We start from the raw sequence: 22,404 nt of genomic DNA, 5'->3' as shown, positions 1-22,404 counted from the left end.
GCCTCTCATTTCCCTTGCAGTCACACTTTATATATTTGATTTTTTAGAATAAGAACAACATGACCATTAATGATGAAAAGGTAGCTTAGGTCTCCCTCATTTTGGCCATCAAACCTCACAGATTAGACCCGCCTTTTTAGTTTGTTTACCACTGTTCTGCATGAACTGGTTTGCTATGAATGATGGATGTCTGAATATTGACCATGCTTCTCTTATTTCCACAGGGACTGTATGACAACTTTTTAAACATGAAGATTAAGGAGTCCAGTTTTGGTACGGTGTGTTTGGCTATGGACTGGCTGGAGTTCACAGACATTGTGAATACCATGATCATGCATGGGCAGAACTTCCAGCTAATGAAATACTTGCCTTTCCTTCCTGTTGCCTTCCACCTCTTTTTCGCTGCCAACAATATCCCTCGGATTGCCTATCCCAACAGCCATTACGAGGTACATCCTGCCTAGCCATTTCTTACATTGTTTCTCCAGCACTTGTTTTGTTTAGTTTTTTGTCATTTATTTTTATTTTTTTTAGTAAATAAGGTAGATCATCCTAAGTGTATTAGACAACTTGACAGTGTGGCTGTGGTTTCCTTGGTTGCAGTACCCCTTTTGGCCACTAGATAATGCTAATTCATTAGACTCGTAGTCATTGTTGTGCAGTAGTTATAGAACAGGGGTCTCAAACTTGCGGCCCTCCAGTTGTTGCAAAACTACAAGTCCCATCATACCTCTGCCTGTGGGAGTCATGCTTGTAACTGTCAGCCTTGCAATGCCTCATGGGAATTGTAGTTTTTCGACAGCTGGAGGGCCGCCAGTTTGAGACCCCCGTTCTAGAATGTAGCAGGTACATTGAAGAGTGTCTATTAAGGATCTTTCATATATTCTAAAGCAGGGAAATTGTTAACTTTTTTCCTTCATCCAGTTTTGTATAGACTGCTTTAATAGCGCTGCAGCATGAGGAGAGCAGGTGACGTTCAGGGCAACACAGATAAAGCTAGCAAGTATAACTTTACCTTCTGCAAGAGAAAATACTTAGAATTAATGTGTAATTTTAAAATAGACACCTCATGTGTCATATCCTTTATTACAGTACTCATGATTTTTCCATAAACATTATTTACTTTAGAGAAATATTTCTTTGGTTGACATCTTTATACTGCATACAATATATACAGAGAATAAAAAATGTCTACACACCGCTAAAAATGCCAGATTTTTAAGATGAGGGGGGGGGGGTCAGACCAAGATGAATCGCTAATTAAATTTATCCACCTTTTATGTGACCTATTTGTCCATTTCAGTTAGTGTAACTTCGCTCTCTTAATCAGCATTGATTATTTTTAATCCTTATGCTGCTAGCATTAGTAAATAGACAAAGTATATGATATTTACTTTTAAACTTGGACATGGATGGATAGATGGGAGAGTTTGCTTTAAACATTCAAAATTAATTAAATTGTTTTTGGCTTCTAGTGCTCAGATGCAGTAAAATCCTTTTTAAAAACAAAACAAAGTCTTTAAAGGGGGATAAATAAAAATAACGTACAATGACATGGTTACATAAATATGCAACTATAAATTTGTTGAAGCACCTTTCGTTTTTATGACAGAAGTTAGTCTTTTGGGGTAGAGGTCTATCCGCATGGCACATCTTGCCCTGGTAATCTTTTCCCTCTCTAAATCTGTCAGATTGTGAAGGCTTCTTCAGTGCTTCGGGTCACCCCACAGATTTTCATTTTTTTTTTTTTTTTTTTTTTTTTTTTGTACTCATCTCCTGACGTCTTCTAACAATGAGATCCTCTTGATGCTCTGTAAGCTCTTTGCTGACCATAATAATAAAAAATCACCCGCGCTGGATGTACTAGTGCTATGTGTACTTATCTTGTTGCTGCTGTTCATGACAAAGTCAAAATATGTAACAATGCAAACCACAGCGCAAACAAACCCAAAGTGCAGTACAAATTACTAAAGTGCAAGTGCTGTGCATAAACAAACAGAATAAAATTAATACAAGTGAAAAAAAAAATTTAAAAACTGACAATATAACTAATGAAAGTCCGTGTTAAATTGTAAAAACAGTCCCCAACACAATTTTCTTCAAAAGTGCTCCTGTGCAAATGATATTCCAAAGTGCTATGGTGCTCAAAAAATCACACTAGTGATCCGTGCTTTACACACCCCCTTTTGTTCTTAAACTCACCAGATGGAATGGACATCTTAGCAGTGCTGCATGTGGGTCAATCAGACTAAAGCTGGCCATACACCTATAGATTATCTGCAGATTTTCTATGGTTAGATGGAAAAAGTGGGAGATTCCTCCATCCACACAGTTTAGCGAACATGGAGAAATCTGTTGCACTTTTTCCATCTAACCATAGAAAATCTGCAGATAATCTATAGGTGTATGGCCAGCTTTAGACTGGTGAGCAGGGAGATGAGAGGACACTTCATATGTATCTTCCTTTTGTAATTCAGACTCGTACGTAAGGAAAGAACCCATATGGTGTAGAATGTCTTGGTTTATTTCAATAAAAGGGTAAAATCTCACTTACAATGTAGCAGAATATAAAAGTGCATTCGTTTAAATATCCACAGAAGGTCCGCTCGCTCCAGGAAGCAGCTTGGTTCTCTCACGACCTCACCTGCGTTCCACCGCTCGCTGGACGTGACGTCGATGAGGAGCCGGAATCTACTTTGACGTAGGGCGAGGTCGTGAGAAAACCAAGCGGTTTCCTGGTGCGAGCCGACTTTCTGTGGATATTTAAACCAATGTGCTTTTTACTCTGCTACATTGTAAGTGAGATTTTACCCTTTTATTGAAATAAACCAAGAGGTTCTACACTATATGGGTTCTTTCCTTATGTACGAGTTTGAATTACAAAAGAAGATGCATATGAAGTGTCCTCTCATCTCCCTGCTCACCAGTCTAAGCCTCGTTAACCCACATGCAGCACTGCTAAGGGGGTCCATTCCATCTGGTGAGTTTAAGCACAAAAGGGGGTGTGTGAAGCACGGATCACCCGTGTGATTTTTGAGCACCACAGCCCTTCGGAATATCGTTTGCACAGGTGCTTTTTTTTGAAGAAAATTGTATTGGGGACTGTTTATACAATTTAACACGGACTTTCACTGGCTACATGCTTGTCAGTTTTTTGTGTTTTTTCACTTGTATTAATTTTTATTCTGTTTGTTTATACACAGCACTTGTACTTTAGTCATTTGTATTGCGCTGTGGTTTGCATTCTTGCATATCTTTGCTGACCATAGCTTTTGGTCTAAGAGGCAACTGAGTAAGGGTGCTTTGATGCTTCTCTAGTGCTGTTTTCCCACAGCGCGAGTGCATTTTTTTTGTAAGGGTTACCCGCGCTTACCCATTAAAGCAGAAGTCCATGCTAAAACTAAAATCCCTGTATCTATAAACACCCACGATCTAACACCAACCTATCTAGCCTTGTAAAAAAAAAAATGAGTAATACAGCAAAACCTTGGTTTGAGAGCTTTTTGCAAGACAAGCAAACATTTTTTATACATTTTGACTTGATAAATGACCGATGTCTTGATATACAAGTAGTGTCATGTCACAACTGAGTATAGAAGAGAAGAGAGGTGCCTCTAAGTGTAGCAATACGGTTACATTTCATGAAGGTACAACATTTAGCAACTCATATGGTTGATTAGTAAAACAGGTACATCTAAGTATGCAGGCATCTGGGTTAAAGCTGTTCACATAGACCATCCTCTCACCACCATCAATGGCATCCCTTCCACACTGCGCTCCACGAGCGGTTCAGGCTTCGCTTTTCAGATCGCTCTACTGCAGGGTAGTCTTCCCAGTCACGATTGCAGACTGACAGCGATGAGCGCCGGCGGTGTGAGGGATAGTCTACGTGGACAGCTTTACCCGGATGCTTGCATACTTAGATGTGCCTCTTTTAAACATCCACCATGTGAGTTCGTAAATGTTGTACCTTCATTAAATATAACCATATTGCTACACTTAGAGGCGCCTTTCTTCTCTTATACACTCCTGCTGGATTTTGCTTCTAATCCCCTTGTGGAGGCTTCTATTTTGTGGATGGACATTTTATGGTTACACAACCTATTGCATTGCTATAATCTTTTTATATGGACTATAAACTGAAAGACCTATGAATAAATGGTTGTGGAGCAAATCATCTGCGTTTCCATTATTTCTTATGGGGAAAGTTGCTTTGATATACAAGTGCTTTGGATTACAAGCATGTTTCCAGAATGAATTATGCTCACAATCCAAGGTTTTATTGTACATACCTATTCTTAAGCTGATCCGACCCAATCCGTTGAGCTTTTGGCTGCGGCTTCACTGTAGAGGAAGGTGTAGAGGACACATCCGACAACGTAAGCTACATAGTAACTCTATGGGTGTCGTCACTTCCCATTCATTTCACAGCCGTTGTCCGTGTCCTCTGCAGAGCTTCCGCCGCTGGAGACCAGGTCGGAACGGCTTCAGAAAAATTATGTATAATCCTTTTTTCTTTCTCGAACATCACGGGACACAGAGCCACAGTAATTACTGATGGGTTATATAGGTATCACTGGTGATTGGACACTGGCACACCCTATCAGGAAGTTCAACCCCCTATATAATCCCTCCCCCTTGCAGGGATACCTCAGTTTTTACGCCAGTGTCTTAGGTGATGGACGTGTAAAGATGTCCTGTGCTGAGCTCCAAAGGGAATATCCTATACTGGGGCAAGCCAGGCGAACCGGATCCATTCAAAGTGTCTTTTCATGGCCGAATTGAATGGTACCCGGGCCTCGTGTCCGAAGAAACGAGGTTTTACCCGTAATGCTTCTCTTTTTAGAGAGCTGGACCCCGCAGATCAGAAAATGGCTTTAAACTTCCTAATTTCTGGCGAGGTGCTTTACGGTCCCAGAACTGTTGGATCCCCCTACTGATGGGGGCCCCAGTCTCTGACGGTTTTTCAAACGGAGCCCACCGTGAGAGGTGAAGATTGGGTCTGTGTAAACAGCACCCTGCGGCTGGATAAGGTAAGAGGAGATTCCACAGAATTTTTGAGTTCTAGTGGCTTTTCTCCTTTAAGGTAAATGCATGCTATGCCTATTGTGACCACCGGGGGCTGCCAAGAGCACAAACCTACACATGCTGACTCTGTCTCAGGTGTTGTAATCGCTGTTATGTCCCAGCGTATCAAGCAGGCTGCAAACAGGTAAGGTGGAAAGGGGGATTTCTCATGTTTGAATGTTCCCCCCCCAGGCTAGAGAGGGGCCACAGGGGTCTAGGAAGTGGTTATACCACCCGGGCTCTGCGGCCTAATGGCCACCATCTCTCAAGATAGCCGTTCAGGCAGATCTTGTTACCAGCCTCCCCCCCCCCCCCCCCATCCCCAGCCTTTTCTCCGGAAGCATGACAGGAGAGTCGGCAGCGCGGGAAGCACTCGGTTTTTTCAAAACTCGAGGGGGGGGGGACGGTAGAGGAGGGGGCGGGACGTCAGCACAGAGTGCTTAGACTCCCACTCAGGCCAGCTGCAGGCTATTACAGGCACTCTGTACAGGTGCACTCAGCCTTCTGAGAGACACAGAGCTGACGGTCGCATGTAAGGTGGGACACAGGCATTCTCCTAGGCAGCATTTACTGAAGTAACACCAGACTGAGCATTGGGTAGCAAGGCTTTTAGCCAGACTACATCGCTCAGCGGGCAGTGTTCATTTGTATACCTCACACCTTGTTGCTTTGCACTATGGGTAGAAGAGGTTCAAGCACCCCAGGAACCAGAGACACTAGGGGATCTCGTTCAGGTTCTGAGGGCCCCCTGTCGGCAGCATCCTCCCCCCCTAAAGATGGGCCAGGGACGGCTAGCCAGGGAGAGCCATCCGGGTCAGGGGCTACACCTGCTTCTGGCACTTCAGCCCCTGTATATATTACACAAGAGGTTTTTTCCTGAACCATTAATGGTCTAGAGGAAAGATTAATGGCCGTGATTACGTCTTCACTCAGTGGAAGAAAACGCACAATTTTTCCTCTGTTCCCCAAGACCCTCAGACAGAGGAGCTCTGGGATAAAGGAGATTAATTCCTTTCAGAGGTTCAGGATGGGACGGATGATTCCTCTTCGGAGGAATCAGGTGGAGAGGGACCCTCTGCGACTTCCCAAGAGGAGAAAGTCTTAGTGCAGATCCTTACTGGATTGGTCCGCTCCACATTTAAGTTGCCCATACCTGAAACTGCTAAAGAATCCTCTTCTGCTTTGGGGTCACTAAAACCTTTCCAAGCAGCACATGCTTTTCCTGTTCATACTTTACTTGAAAAGCTCATTTATTCTGAGTGGGATCACCCAGACAAACGTTTTTTTCCGCCGAGAAAGTTTTCAACACTTTATCCGATGGAAGAAAAGTTTATTAAAATGTGGGGAATACCGGCTATTGATGCCGCCATTTCCTCCGTAAATAATAGCCTGACTTGTCCTGTAGACAATGCTCAGAAGTTCAGGGATCCTGTAGATAAAAGGATGGAATCCCTATTGAAGGATGTTTTCTCCTTAGCAGGATCAGTGGCCCAACCTGCAGTAGCAGCGATTGGAGTCTGTCAATACTTAAGAGACCATGTTAAGCAGGTCATCAAAGTATTACCTGAACAGCAGGCCCAGGGGTTTGCTAACCTTCCAGCGGCCTTATGCTTTGTGGTTGACGCCATTAGAGATTCTATCGTACAAACCTCCCGTCTTTCACTGGGGTTGGTGCATATACGTAGAATCCTATGGTTGAAAAATTGGTCAGCCGAAGCACCATGTAAGAAGCTACTGGCTGGGATTCCATTTCGTGGTGCAAGGTTGTTTGTAGAGGACTTGGATAACTACATCAAGAGAATCTCTTGTGGGAAAAGCACTCTCTTACCTGTCAAGAAGAAGAGTAAGCGTCCCTCTTTCAAACGGACTCTTTCCCCAGCGCCGGGGGCTTCAGCCTCCAGGCAGTCTCGACGGCCGCCTCCATCGGGGTCCAGAGACAAGAGTCAACCCCAGGGACAAAAGAAGTCCTGGGGAAAGAAGCCTACTAGGCAAAACACTAAGACCTCTGCATGAGGGGGCGCCCCCGCTCACTCGAGTGGAGGGAAGACTGCGACAGTTCTCAGAGCTCTGGCAGGAGGACTTCCAGGACAGATGGGTAATCTCCACGGTAACCTTAGGGTACAAGCTGAAGTTTCAGGAATTCCCCTCTCCTCGGTTCCTCAGATCAAATGTTCCCAGAGACCCAGAGAAGAAACAGTCGCTCCTTCTAGCATTAGAGCGACTTTTGTCGCAGGAGGTCATTATGATAGTTCCTTCCCGCAAAGGACCAGGGATTGGGCTTCTATTCCAACCTTTTTACGGTCCAAAAGCCAAATGGGGATGTCAGGCCCATTCTGGACTTAAGGGATCTGAACCGATTCCTAAGGATTCAATCCTTCCGCATGGAATCAATTCGAACAGTAGTTCCCACCCTGCAGGGAGGGGAATTTCTGGCATCAATAGACATCAGAGATGCATATCTGCATGTGCCCATTTTTCCTGCTCATCAGAAGTTTCTGCGCTTCGAGGTAGGAGAGCGCCATTTCCAGTTTGTGGCTCTGCCTTTCGGGATAGCCACTGCACCTCGAGTGTTCACAAAGATCTGGGCTCCTCCTCTGGCCAGATTAAGGGCTCAGGGTATAGCTGTCATAGCATACCTAGACGACCTGCTCTTGATAGACCGGTCGGTAGCCTCTTTGAATGGAAACTTGAGGACCACGGTCAGGTATCTAGAACACCTGGGTTGGATCCTCAACTTAGAAAAGTCTTTCCTAAAACCAGTAAGAAGACTGGAGTATTTAGGTCTGATTATAGATACAAGCCAGGAGAAAATATTTCTACCCCAGGCAAAGATCACTGCTTTGAGAGAGCGGATTCTGACAGTAAGGACCAAGAAGGGTCCCTCAGTCCGCCTTTGTATGAGGCTACTAGGGAAGATGGTGTCTTCATTCGAAGCAGTTCCCTATGCTCAGTTTCACTCAAGAATGCTGCAACACAGTATTCTGTCGACCTGGAACAAGAAGGTTCAGGCATTAGACTTTCCGATGCACCTGTTGCATGCTGTGCGTCAGAGCCTCAATTGGTGGCTCATACCCGAAAACCTGCAGAAGGGGAAATCCTTTCTACCGGTTACCTGGACGGTGGTAACAACAGATGCCAGTCTGTCAGGTTGGGGAGCAGTTCTGGAACAGGCTGCGGTCCAAGGGGTATGGTCCAAGACAGAGAGGACCTTACCCATCAACATTCTGGAGATCCGGGCGATACATCTAGCTCTAAAGGCCTGGACTATCAGGCTACAGGTTTGTCCGGTCAGGATCCAGTCCGACAATGCCACAGCAGTGGCTTATGTCAATCAGGGAGGCACCCGGAGCCGAGCTGCTCAAAAAGAGGTGAACCAGATCTTAGTCTGGGCATAGATGCATGTGCCATGCATATCGGCAGTTTTCATCCCGGGAATAGAGAATTGGCAGGCGGACTATCTAAGTCGCCAGCAGTTACTTCCAGGGGAATGGTCTCTGCATCCCGATGTCTTTTGGGCCATATGCCAAAGATGGGGGGTTCCAGATGTAGATCTCTTTGCATCCCGATTCAACAAAAAGATAGACAGATTTGTGGCAAGGACAAAAGATCCTCTTGCATGCGGGACGGATGCGTTGGTGATTCCGTGGCATCGATTCTCACTGATTTACGCATTCCCGCCTATTCTGCTACTACCACGACTCCTTCGCAGGATCAGGCAGGAAAGGAAGTCGGTACTTCTGGTGGCCCCCGCTTGGCCCAGAAGGACTTGGTATGCAGAAATAGTAAGGATGACGGTAGGTTCCCCCGTGGACCCTACCGGTACGCCCAGACCTGTTATCTCAAGGTCCAGTGTTCCGTCCTGCCTTACAAACGCTAAATTTGACGGTTTGGCTATTGAGACCCACGTTCTGAAGAGTCGTGGGCTCTCAGGTCCTGTCATATCTACCTTGATTAATGCAAGGAAGCCAGCTTCCAGGATGATTTATCATAGAGTCTGGAAGGCTTATATAACCTGGTGTGAATCCAGAGGTTGGCATCCCAGGAAATATGTCATAGGTAGAATCCTTGATTTTCTACAGATGGGATTAGAGATGAAGCTGAAGCTTGAGTACCATCAAGGGCCAGGTTTCTGCTTTATCAGTATTATTTCAGCGGCCACTTGCTTCGCATTCTTTGGTCCGAAACTTTATGCAGGGGGTGATGCGTCTTAATCCTCCGGTTAAAGCGCCCCTAAACCCCTGGGACTTGAATTTGGTCCTGGCTGTGTTACAGAAACAGCCTTTTGAACCAATAAGTCAGATTCCTTTGGTCTTGTTGACAAGGAAATTAATTTTTCTGGTGGCCATCTCTTCTGCTAGAAGAGTATCAGAATTAGCAGCTCTTTCCTGTAAGGAGCCTTATTTGATTATACACAAGGATAGAGTGGTACTACGCCCTCATCCTAGTTTTTTACCGAAGGTGGTTTCTGATTTTCATTTAAACCAAGACATTGTTCTACCTTCCATTTTTCCAGATCCCTGTTCTCCGGAAGAGAGATCTCTACATTCGTTGGATGTAGTAAGAGCAGTTAAGGCCTATCTAGGGGCAACTGCTCAGATCCGCAAGACGGATGTTTTGTTTGTGCTGCCAGAGGGTCCCAATAGAGGACAGGCAGCGTCAAAAGCTACCATTTCTAAATGGATTCGACAGTTGATCATTCAAGCTTACGGTTTGAAACAGAAGATTCCTCCGTTTCAGATCAGGGCACATTCCACAAGGGCTATTGGTGCTTCTTGGGCAGTGCATCACCAGGCCTCTATGGCTCAAATCTGCAAGGCCGCAACCTGGTCTTTAGTTCATACATTCACCAGATTCTATCAGGTGGATGTGAGAAGGCATGAGGATATCGCCTTTGGGCGTAGTGTGCTGCAGGCAGCGGTACAGTGTCCTCAGGTCTGATTGCACCCTACTTGGTCGTGGTCCCCCCCCCTCAGGTAGCATTGCTCTGGGACATCCCATCAGTAATTACTGTGGCTCTGTGTCCCGTGATGTTCGAGAAAGAAAATAGGATTTTTTAAAACAGCTTACCTGTAAAATCCTTTTCTTTCGAAGGACATCACGGGACACAGAGGTCCCGCCCCTCTTCTAATACACTATATTGCTTGGCTACAAAACTGAGGTATCCCTGCAAGGGGGAGGGATTATATAGGGCGTTGAACTTCCTGATAGGGTGTGCCAGTGTCCAATCACCAGTGATGCCTATATAACCCATCAGTAATTACTGTGGCTCTGTGTCCCGTGATGTCCTTCGAAAGAAAAGGATTTTACAGGTAAGCTGTTTTAAAAAATCCTATTTTTTTTTTTCTTTACAGGGCTAGATAGGTTAGATCATGGGTGTCTATAGATGCAGGGATTTTAGTTTTAGCATGGACTTCCACTTTAACTTCTGTTAGATCGGCTGGTTTTTTTGGTGTTTCTTTCCACACTCCAAAGACATGCTTGTAGTTAAATGAGAATTTCATCTTTTCAATAAAACACACTATAGTGAAATAAAATGCCTTATCAGTAGACCATGACCGACCTCTCCAAAGCCTGCTATAAAAACTCCCAACTATGTGATTATCTGCATCCCGCCTCTCCAAACGTTGGGCTATTGCTTCAACCGTCACAGGAGCGAGCGTGCGTCTGCTTTCCAGATCCACGCATGTTCAGTGCGCTCAGGCGCTGCTGCTATAAAGTAAGGAGATCGCGGTGCTCTTGGGTGAGTTTGGAATGCAAAAGTGAGCCCACTCCTAAGATGCTGGTTGCAAGTGTCTGTCTTCCTGGAACTTGGGCAGCTGATCGATTCAATGGGAGTTTTGATGACAGTCTTTGGAGATATCAGTTATGGCATTAAAACTAAGGACAATATCTGAAAAGTGCTTCAAGAATACTTTGGTTATTTTTATGTTATTATACACTGTTTAACCACTTCCAGCCCACGGACGTCATATGACGTCCTGGGCTTTGAGCAGGTATATCTGAATGATGCCTGTAGTTACAGACATCATTCAGATATTGCCGGTTTCAGCCGGCGAATCTCTACACCATAGGAACGATCATAGCGGCCGTTCCGCCGCTTGATCGTTCCTATGGGAGGTGAGAGGGGACGTCCCCCCCACCCCCCGCCGCCCTTCGGTGCTTGCTCCGACTCACCGTTACGATCGGTGAGGCGGAGAGTAGATCCGCCGGCGCCAGATGTAGATCATAGAGATTTCCGGCGGACCAGATGGTCCCTGGAGTCTCTATGATCGTCGGAGGCTGGGCGCGGTGGTGGGCATCCGTTCCAGGTATGATGGTGAATAAATACGGGCCACCCCCGCCCCTGTCCGCGGCGGAACATGATGAACACTCAGGACCAAAGTATGAGAAAAGAGACACAGCCCATTATGGTGGTTATTGATGCCTTTATTACGCTTTGTCCTAATGACTGTTTTCATTGGGAAAATGTAGTAATATCTGTAATTTTTATATCTATACTATACTCATACTTTTCAGTTGTCAGAAAAACATGGGAAAAAAGTATTTTTACCCTTTTTTTTCCAAGTCTTTAAAAAATAACTGCGCTTATTTGTGTTTTTGCTTTGTTCTTCCAGGCCCAGTCCAAACTGAACCAGATGCAGAATATTCTTAACTCAATGGTCTCAGAAATCTCTCCACATATTCGGACACGTGTGGGCCCTCAGGCCTTAGTATTAGATGCCCTCTGCCTACTGCTGGATGTCATCTCACCAAAGATGCGCCCTGTGAGTATTTGCTTTTGGAGTTGTGTTTTTTTTTTTTTGCTTTGTTTTTTTTATTTCCACAAAATCAATGTTCTGATCTTGGCAATTTCTCCTACTTTGCAACTATAGTATATAGCCAAAACAAAAGGAAATGATTAGCATACACCCTCACTGGCCAACAAATGCTTACCACGTAGGGGAGCTCACTTAGGTATAACTATGAACTCCTGGACAAAACTTTGCTCTGTCAATAGTGGTTGAACTCTACCCCCCCCCCCCCCCCCCTTAGTATGAATTAAATATTAAAAATATCCACACAGGCTCCAATACGCCTTCCCCTCGCTTCCTCCAGCAAGCATCGGACATATATGGCTGACCTACCTGACGATCCCGAGTCCATATACTTTCCATGCCTTCCTCTCTTCCCTTTCTTCCTGTTGACTTAGCCCTGAATTCCCCTTTCTTTTTCCTTTTGTTTTGTTTTTTTTCATTTTCTCCTTCCTCTTACCTTTCGGGGCTCATGCCTCATTTTGTCTTCTTTGTGGTGACATTGCACTCTGAGTGCGTACTTAAATTGCATTACTAGCAGGGACTTAACTGGTTCAGGTTTAACATATCTTTACAGAATTTCCTGGACCCCGCCTCAACATTCTAAACTTGGCACATTTAAGACACTGACCACCACTAACCAAAACTGTTCTTTTTGTTTTGTAGATTAAGTTTTCCCTGTGTTGTGTTGCCACTCTGAGCCCCTGCGTTGGCAGTTTATATATATGCCTGTTCTTTTTAAATTTTGAATAAAAAATATTTGTACAAAAAATAAAATGTCCGCACAAACCTTCTCGTCAATAAAAACACACTTTATTATCTCCCTTAAAATATGCTATAATAATAATAATAAATGAAAAACGCTTATGTAAGATTTCTCCACTATATGCACATGTGAATCCAAAGTTATATTGAATAATAAATGAATATCTATTAAAGAACCGCCACTTTAAATGATCATACCTAGAGAGTCCCTGATATATATCAGTAGATCCTTTAGGCTAAAGTTGAAATCCACATGAAGGATTTCTAGTGTCATGTTAGGCAAATATCTGGGCTTCTGTTTTAGAGCAGCCTTTTTCAACCAGGGTTTCTTCAGGTGTGCCTTGGCAAAATTCTTGCCTCTGCTCCACTCCGTGAGCACTTGGGTCACATTACCTGAATGAGGGAAAAGAAAAACCATGGCATACTAGTCTGTACCAGTTTGCAAAGGTGTACTTGCTTTGGAAAAATGAATCACCTCTAATGTTGGGTGTCCTATGTGTGTGGATGTTGCTGCTTTTAGCATTCTTCAATAGACTAAATGAAAATTTGATTTTCTTTTTAAAAAAATGTTTCCTTAGGGCACAAAGGTCCCATCACTCTGTGCTTATGGTCATGGTCCCGGTACTGCTTATCTTCAGAAGTGAGGCATGCTGGTAGTAGGAGGCGGTCATTGTACTCTGCTCTTCATATTTTTTTTTGTTCAGTTCAGCCTGAAGATTTAAGACTTCCAATGTCCCTCAGTGGACTGCAAGAAAAGGATTTTACAATGAGTACAGAAATCCTGTTTTGTTTTTTTTTTATACTGAGTTTATTAAGCATGATCAGTAAAAATAAGTATGCATCCACAAACATTGCAATAGTTGTAAATAAAAAGTAATTGTATTCCACAAAAGATCATGCTACACAATGTTATTTTTGAAGGACAAGACAAACCGGCATACCTGAAGCTTGGGGCACACTATTATTTTTTTTATCGTTCAACCCAGTGGGCTGAATTAAAAAACCCTGAAGAGCTTGATAGCATCCGCTGCACTAACAATCTGATGTTAGTACAGCGAATTTTCCCCCTAAACTATTTGGTTCTGATAGAGGCGCCCCCCACCCCCTGGCAGAACACACCAGAGAGCGCTGATTAGATGCCGATCGGCAGACCTTTATTGGTCACGCCCCTTCGATAGAAGCCGGACTGGCTGGTGTACACACGAACAGAATGTACCCCCCGATATTCAGCCCATGTGCAGGGCCCTTATGTGAATGCATTGAAAAGATCATTTTGTTATCAGACGAAACACAAAAACCCCCTATAAGCAGAAAAAAAAAAGGAACACTGAGAAGGATCTCCATTCCCTGTTTTCTATTAAGAGAAAACAAAACCGGAGATCCCGCGAAGGCCTAAAGGCTTCATAACCTTATTTTCACCTGTATTCACAGTAAGGACAATTCAAACACGTGGACTGTAATCTTAATTCCCTGTGCGCTGTGGTAACAAAAGGGCGAATGGGGCTGTGGTGGTGCCAGTTATACACAAAGAATAGAGAGAAACAAAAATGTTCATACTGGGTCAGGTATCGGTGGAAGCATAGAATCACTGGTATCCTGAGTGTCCAACCAAGGACCCCAGATCTTGTAAAATTTCCTAGGTCAACTCCTGGCCTTATACGTCAGTTTATATAGGAGCAGGTATTGATTAATCATTTTTTTTCCAATAAATGAATATGTAGTACCTTGGTGTGAGTTCAGTGTAGGGCAATTGTCTTCCTGGTATAATAAAACATAAGCCAGAGAACTTTTTTGGTCACAGCAAAGACGTCGAAGTCTTTAAAATGCCAAGGAGGCACCACCTACCTAGTGCAGCATACTTTAGGCAAATCACAAGTAGTGCAAATGAACCCCATGACCTGTTACAGAAATGAAGATACCTGAATTTTTGCTTGGTATCGGCCTCTTGCGACTGCTATCTATACAGCAGGACTGCAGAAAGGAGAAGCGGTACAAGGAGCTAATTCGTTTGTGAAAATGCTAAAAGCATGCTGTGCTATGATGTGAGGAGATTCAGAGATGTGAGTTTATCACTGTGCTGCTTTTCTTTTACTGTCTAGCTACAGGCTGGGGACAGGTCCAGGGTGACCTGGACTCAGATGAGTTGAACAACGCTGGCCTTCAGACTGAGGACATCCCAATGGTATTAAAGTATTATGGGGAAAATCTTAGGGTTGAAGCTGAACATCCTAGTAAAACCTGTTTTTGTTGTATCGTTCAACCCTTTTGCTGCCAGAGAAGTAATGCTTACTTAGGCACACTTCTAGCTGCTATAGTATGTTTACATTTGTTCAACCAGCTGTCAGAATTCTGCTGCAAGTGAATTTGTAAAGCCGCCCAATCACAATGATGCACATGCTGGAGTGAAAGCAATAAATCTAGAGCCATTATCTGCAGGTAACTCCAAACTGATGACCTGACTTTTAAAAGTTTTGTCTATGGACAGTCTTGGATATCGACGTTTGTCACCCATTCGCTGGTGTGAGCAATATCGGGGCTTTACAACCTTGGTATCTGTTTACTTATCTTTTTTATATTTTACCAAAAGTTGAGTGGTGTTCTTGTGTGTACTTAAATTAACTTTTAGTAATTATTTACTTTTTTTTTAATGAAAATATAGGTTTAATAAAGAGATATGCACTAATATCATGTGACATAAAATTGTAACAACCACAATTCTATTGTCCAGGGTCTCTGCTTACAGAAAAAGGTTTTGGTGGTTTTTAACCAATCCTAAAGTGTGCATTGTATCTGTTTTTTTTTTTTTTTTGGGGGGGGGGGGGGGGGGGGGAGCTGGAAGTCTTGCACAGAGGAGGCAAGTATGACAATTTTTGTTATTTAAAAAAAAAAAAAAAAAAACCTTTACAACCCCTTTTTAACCTCCCTGGCAGGATGATTATTTCGGATTTTAGGTGCTGAAAGCGGTACAATTATTTTGCATGGAAATTTGGCGTTTTATATTGTAGGTCTGTAATTCTTAACAATAACACACTTAAATCTGTCCAAACAAGAGTCTAGTAGATATCCCGGGTATGATAAAGTTTGAAACACAAAAACATAAATTATAATATAATAAATAAAAATAAATAATTAAAAAAAAAAAATAAATAAAATTTCCCCACGATTCACTATCGCTCAATTCTGCAAGTGTTCTAATTTACTATCGCTGTTTTCTAGCTGGTCTAAAGCCACTTTTGACATAAAGGGACACTTTTTGGTTGCTATGGACAATCTCCAGTTTCCAGGCAGAAAGAACAGTATATATAACATAAAACTGCATGCAGGGCATAGGACAAAGCACTGGGGACAAAAGGGATGTGAAATAATTTCATACAGTACTGTAATCTGTAAGATTACAGTACTGTATGTGTTATGTTTTTACAATTTTTTGAATTTGCCGCCAGGCTCCGCCCCCGTGCGTCGCGCCACTCGCAGGGAATGGAGCCTGGCACGGAGAGGCTTCGGAGGAGGACGGAGCCCGCAGATACAGCGGGGGACATCGCAGGATCCCGGGGACAAGGTAAGTAAAGCCACACCAGGATCCTGCGATGTAATCCCGAGTGTGGTTCGGGGTTACCGCTAATGGTCCTGAATTTTAACCCCGAGCCACACTCGGGGAAAACCGCCAGGGAGGCTACGATGGTATCTGCACATTTCAGATACTCACCCATCCAGTGGATCCAGCAATGTCGCACTGATATCCTCTCATGCCCAGTCACAGCTCTTTCTTGCGCTGACATGTTCTTTCTAATATCATCCAAAGGCCCGCCAGCTCTTCCTGGTTCAGCAGGTGGGCTTCCCGATGAGGTGCCGATAGGCTCGCCCCCCTCATATCCACAGTGTCTCACATACAGGAAAGCTGATGTGTCAGCGTGATGACGTTTATCACATTTACTGAGCAACCTGACTGTTGAATCAGGGTGGGAATATTGCAAATAAAAAAGAGGAAGTTTCACAGCAAAAACATTGAGAAACAGGCAAACGAGCATCCCACATCTGGATTATAACATCACTGTGTTTAAGCAAAGCTGAATGGCTTTTTTTGCTTTACACGTTTACTGTGTTGGCTGGATAGTCTGTCTGTTGTTTCCCTTCTAATTGCAATATCCATCCTCAGAACGTGCATCTTCCATAAACAAGCCAACAGTGGCTGCTTCTGTTTTCGATCTAAAAACTAAAAAAAAAAAAAACCTCAAGCTAACAAAGTCCAGCTAACAAAGTAGTTTTATAAATGACTGTCCAGTAACATGTATCACACCAGAGCTGGCCTGCTTGAGCATATAAAACGAACAATGGCTGGAAGTCACACAACTTCAGGCTTGACTGTTTAGAAATGTCTTCCTAGCAGTGTTTTCTTTCCTCCGTGGTGTAACTCGGTGTGTTGCGTTTGCCCTTGAGACTCCATTGACTTCTACAAAGCCTGACAGTGTTTGTTGTCCATTGCATTCTCTTGAATCTCGAGGTGTCAGGCAAGGTCATCGTCTCCTCCCGGGTCTGAGGTTATTTTCCTTTTTGTTCTTTATTTAGGTCCGTAAGCCCTAGGCTCATATCCTTTTAATTTAATTGTGATTGAAGTCAACGAAAAAGCAATTTAATCTGTGTCTCCGGGTGAGCCAAGGGCCAAAGCAATTAGACTGAGAACTCATTTTTAGACTTAAAGTGCTAGCCCCCACATGCAGAGCACAGGCCTTTCTCTTGGCCTGTTTTCACCTTGTTCTTCCTTTATTACTTATGGTAGATCCGTCACCTGATAAGTTGAACTTTTACCAGTAATAAAGTCACAGTTCTGTGCCAGTGCTCATCACTGACCATACTTGATAGTTTTCCTGCGTTTGCTGATTCTTGCTGCTGTCCAGCACAGTTCTCATACATTTAAATTGCTGACGCTGTCGTGCAACTCTGCTAAAGATATGCATATTAGCCATATAGCCTATGTCTAATTTCACTTCCTCCTTTAGCGGCCCCGGACCTCATTTCCAGTTTTGCATTGGCTCCTGGGAGATCTTGGTCAGCTTGGCATGGCACTGCTCCCATAACATTGGCGTCTATGGAAAATGTTGGTCAGCTTGGCGTGGCAAGCTGACCAAGATTGCACCACACATGCGCGAGATCAGCTGGTGCATGCTAGGTAGCCAGCATGCACGGAATCCAGGAAGGACATTGTGGCTTCAGATGCCCACACTGGAGATGGCTGCGCTGTGCAGGAACTGCTCTGTTCACACTGTAACACTGTTGTCACATGAGTTTTTTTTTTCTGTGCAGAAATAGGTAACTTAATAATCTCTGCAAGGGCACAAAGAAAACAATTGCTTTCTATGTACCCTGTTCACACCAAAACATTGATGTCTCATCAGTTATTTTTTTTTTTTATGTGCAGAATAGTGCATACACATTGCAGATTTACACGCAGAAAAAAAAATCTGCATGTGATACCAGCGTTGTAGTGTGAACAGGGCACCTAGAGAGCAATTGTTTTTTGTGTGTCCTTGCAGAGACGGGTGCAGAAAAACCTCGCATCTCTGCACATGGTGTAAGGCCTAAAGCTGACCTCCAGTCTTGCACAGCTGTACAGGCCCTTTAGGGACCCCAAGTCGCATGACATGTGAAATCCCATGTTAGTCAATGAGAACTGACCTAATTAGCATTACTGAAGTCACTTCAACGTTAGAAAAGGTTCCTGTACTGCTTCAAGGTGACTTCTATCCGACTTGTGCCCATAGACTTTAATGGAAGTCTGATCCTCATCTATATTGATGTGATTTGGATCTGACATTACAGGCATTCCCTGCGGTGCAACCCCTCCCTTGCTTCAAAGTCGCATACTCAAAGTAGTACTGAAGTCGCCTGGCAAAGTCGCATGACTTACAGGTCAAAGTAGTGTGAACCGAGCTAGCTGTGATTTTTTTTTTTTTAACTGCACGCTGTGAGCTTCTCAGTGTGCTACATTAGCTGCAGCAAGTCCAGACAGAGCTCTCCTCCATTTCCTTAGTAGATTTCGAGCAACATCTAAAGCCCCATACACACGATTGGACTTTCTGACGGGAAATGTTCGATGTCAGGCTGTTGGCGGTAAGTCCGACCGTGTGTATGCTCCATCGGACAATTGTTGTCAGACTTTCCACCAACAAATGTTGGCTAGCAGGTTCTCAAATTTTCCACGGACAAATGTCTGTTGTCGGATTGTCTGAGCGTGTGTACACAAGTCCGTTGAACAAAAGTCCAAAGTACAAACATGCATGCTCGGAAGCAAGGACGAGCCAGAAGCGGTCGGTCTTGTAAACTAGCGTTCGTAATGGAGAATTAACATTTGTGATGCTGCAAATTATGAAATCTCGAAATGCAGCGCACAATTCTCTTCTTCTTTTATGGGATAATAATGAAGCTGCTTTGCTGGTGATACTGATGGGGTTATTGCAAATGAATTTTCAAAGGCTTTTTTTTTTCTAGTGATATCAAGAATAATATTATGGGGTTTTTTTTTTTTTTATTTGGGCAAGTTACCACAACACCATTATCCCGTAGTTTTTAAGATCAAAGATACAACTATGTTGGATGTCCACCCCTCCCACCGCTCTTACCAGGCCTCCTGTTCCATCGGGAGGCCCGATGACCAATCGGCTGCCTCCGGCGGCTGGGGGTGGGCTAGAACGAAGCCGTGGGCGGCTTCGTTCCAGCCTCCTAATCGTAAACACGAAAGCGACGTCATGACGTCACTTCCCGTTTACTCGGCTGCCAATGGCGCCTGTTTTAAAAGAAATGCACGGTATTCAGAATCTCCGTTTTCGGCGATCTGAATACTTTGAAGTGCAGAGGAGGGATCGGGGGTCTTTTAGACCCCCGATTCCTCCATAAAGAATACCTGTCACCACCTATTACTGTCACAAGGGATGTTTACATTCCTTGTGACAGCAATAAAAGTCATCAAAAAAAAAAAAATGTTTTTTTAAACACAATTTATAAATATAAAATAAATAAGAAAAAATTTTTAAAGCGTCCCTGCAAGCTCGCACAGCAAAGAAAATGCATACGGAAGTCACGCCCGCATATGTGAACGGTGTTCAAATCGCACATGTGAGGTATCGCCGCAATCTAATTCTAGCACTAGACCTCCTCTGTAACTCTAACCTGGTAACCGTAAAAAAAAAAAAATTAAAGCGTCGCCTATGGAAATTCTTAGGTACTGTAGTTTTGTCGCCATTCCTCGAGTGCATGCAATTATAAAGCATGACATGTTTGGTATCTATTTACTCGGCGTAACATCATCTTTCACATTATATAAAAAAATTGGGGTAACTTTACTGTTTGGATTTTTTTAAATTCATGAAAGTGTCCCTTTTCCCAAAAATTTGCGTATTAAAATACAGCTGCACAAATACCGTGTGATAAAAAATATTGCAACAATCTCCATTTTATTCTCTAGATTTTGTGCTAAAAAAATATATATAATGTTTGGGGGTTCTAAGTAATTTTCTAGCAAAAAATACGGATTTTAACTTGTAAACACCAAATTTCAAAAATAGGCTTAGTCATGCAAGGGTTAATTAAAGTATAACACATAGCCATGTATTATATTACACAATTTTTTTATTGTGCAAAAATATAGAAAATATACCAAATCAAATCCTTATTCAACCAAAACAATAATGTCAAAGCAATAACTCCAAGGCCAATAATAAATAACACGTTATCTCCTCCGCAACATGGCTGGTTGATGAACGGCCGTTCAGAAATGAACTGAAAAGCACAAAATGAAAAACACAAAAAGAAAAGCACGAATCAACACTCGCCCAACTTCTACTAAAATAAAATTACCAGAAGGAGCCCAAAGGGTGGCCCTAAAGAGCTGAAAAACCACGTAGTATGTCACTACTTTCTTAATTGTTGGCCAACAATTGTGTGGCCGTGTGTATGCAAGACAAGTTTGGGCCAACGCCCTTCGGACAAAATTCCACGGTTTTGTTGGCCAACAATCCGATCGTGTGTACGAGGCATAACTCTTTCCTTCCCAGCCTTTCTGTCCCTTGCCTGCACCTTTCGTGGATTGGACGTCAGCTTGGATTGGCTCAGCATCACGTGTTGATAATACCGCAACTTCCTTTGATCAAGAATCAAATCTGACCGAGTCGGTCTCATTTCCTGGATGGACAGCAGCACCCCGCTGGCCCCTCCCGCCAGCTATGATCCACCTGCAATGCGTAGAGGAGCAAAGAAACGGAATGATGATGTCAGAGTCTAAAATAAGGAACGTAATGAATATAGAGTTTTTACTTAATATATTTGAGGGGAAAGGAGGAGCCAGGGAAGGCAAAAATGTAATCGGAGATTAAACGTTGGCTTTACATAAATGACCCCCCTCCCCAGTGTGTAGATCACAGGAGAGCCTTCTGATCTGAGCATTGCTAGAGCCATGCATGTACGCGTGTCAAGTCCCTGTAGTTCTGCTGCGATTTTGTAATCTATCTTCGAGGTGTTGGCTGCCAGCGAAAGCCAAGTGTTAAAAGGATACATTTCAGGAGCTCTGTCATTGGCGACGACTGTGAAAGCCGTGGTCTGACACATCTAATATATGCCCTTTACCTGCCTGAGCACATAGAATGCCAAGATCAATATGTTTCCTTCAAGAAAAATGTTACCAGCTCCTCCTAGATCGATGTTTGGAAGCGCTGCCTGTGTCTGCTCACTTTCCTTCATGAATAATTGATGGTCGATAAGTGTTTGTAAACAGGAAATCTATACCTTCCCCCTCCGCCTCCCCAGCTTGTGCGTTTTACCCCTTACATTTTCCCGGCCCTCATTCAAAGATGAGCGATACAAAGTACTTCAGCACTCATAACTTCGTTTTTTCTTTCTTGCAGCTAGCTTTAAAGGGTCAGTCCACCCAGAAGTAATAGTTTTTGGTGGATATTGGGGTTGATTTACTAAAGGCAACTAGACTGCACTTTTGAAAGTGCAGTTGCTCCAGAGCTTAGTAAATGAGGGAGAGCTCTGCTGACTTCCATCATGCTCAAGCAAAAATGCTGTGTTTTTTTGTTTAGTTTTTTTTTTTCCTTGCATGTGATTGGGTATTCTTTGTAAAGTGAAGCCTTCCTCATTTACTATGCTCTGGAGCAACTGCACTTTCCAAAGTGCGCAGTCTATTTGCCTTTAGTAAATCGGCCCCCCAGTCTCACAAAATGATACCCTATTATTTCTAGTATCTCTTAAAGGTGTTGTAAAGGCAGAAGGTTTTTTTTTTTATCATAATGCATTCTATGCATTAAGATTAAAAAAAACTGTGTGTAGCAGCCCCCCAGCACCCCCCTTATTGCCTACCTGAGCCCCTTCTCTCTCCAGTGATGTCCACAATACCCTCAGCCATCCAGGACACCCCTCCTGATTGGCTGAGACAGAGCAGCGGCACCATTGGCTCCCGTGGCTGTCAAAATCAGTCAGCCAATCAGGGGAGAGAGGGGGCAGGGCCAGGTCAGGGCTCCATGTCTGAATGGATACACTGAGCTCTGACTCAGCTTGGGTGCCCCCTGTAGCAAGCTGCTGGCGGAGGGGCACTCAAAGGAGGGAGGGACTAGGAGCACAGAAGAGGGACCCGAGAAGAGGAGGGTCCAGGCTGCTCTGTGCAAAACCAACTGCCCAGAGGTGGCATGTATAACATGTTTGTTGTTTTAAAAAAAAAAAACAAGCCTTTACAATCACTTTAAAGTGGTGTTCCACCAAAAAAAAAAAAAAGTGCATGAATGTGCCTAAA

General features: G+C 43.6%; 1 protein-coding gene across 4 annotated transcripts in view; it reads left to right on the top strand.

Annotated features, from left to right (window-relative positions):
* The window catches only part of CHTF18 (chromosome transmission fidelity factor 18), a 122,120-nt gene that overhangs the window by 73,910 nt on the left and 25,806 nt on the right, over window positions 1–22,404 (top strand). For all 4 annotated transcript variants that reach the window (XM_073636435.1, XM_073636433.1, XM_073636434.1 and 1 more), the window contains exons 16-17: window positions 225–449; window positions 11,682–11,831. In XM_073636435.1, coding sequence (XP_073492536.1) covers window positions 225–449; window positions 11,682–11,831 — 375 coding nt within the window. The remainder of the gene's footprint in view (window positions 1–224; window positions 450–11,681; window positions 11,832–22,404) is intronic.

The sequence above is a fragment of the Aquarana catesbeiana genome, linkage group LG06, assembly GCF_042186555.1.
Source record: "Aquarana catesbeiana isolate 2022-GZ linkage group LG06, ASM4218655v1, whole genome shotgun sequence".
Classification (NCBI taxonomy): Eukaryota; Metazoa; Chordata; class Amphibia; order Anura; family Ranidae; genus Aquarana; species Aquarana catesbeiana.
This window is presented reverse-complemented; position numbering and strand designations above follow the sequence as displayed.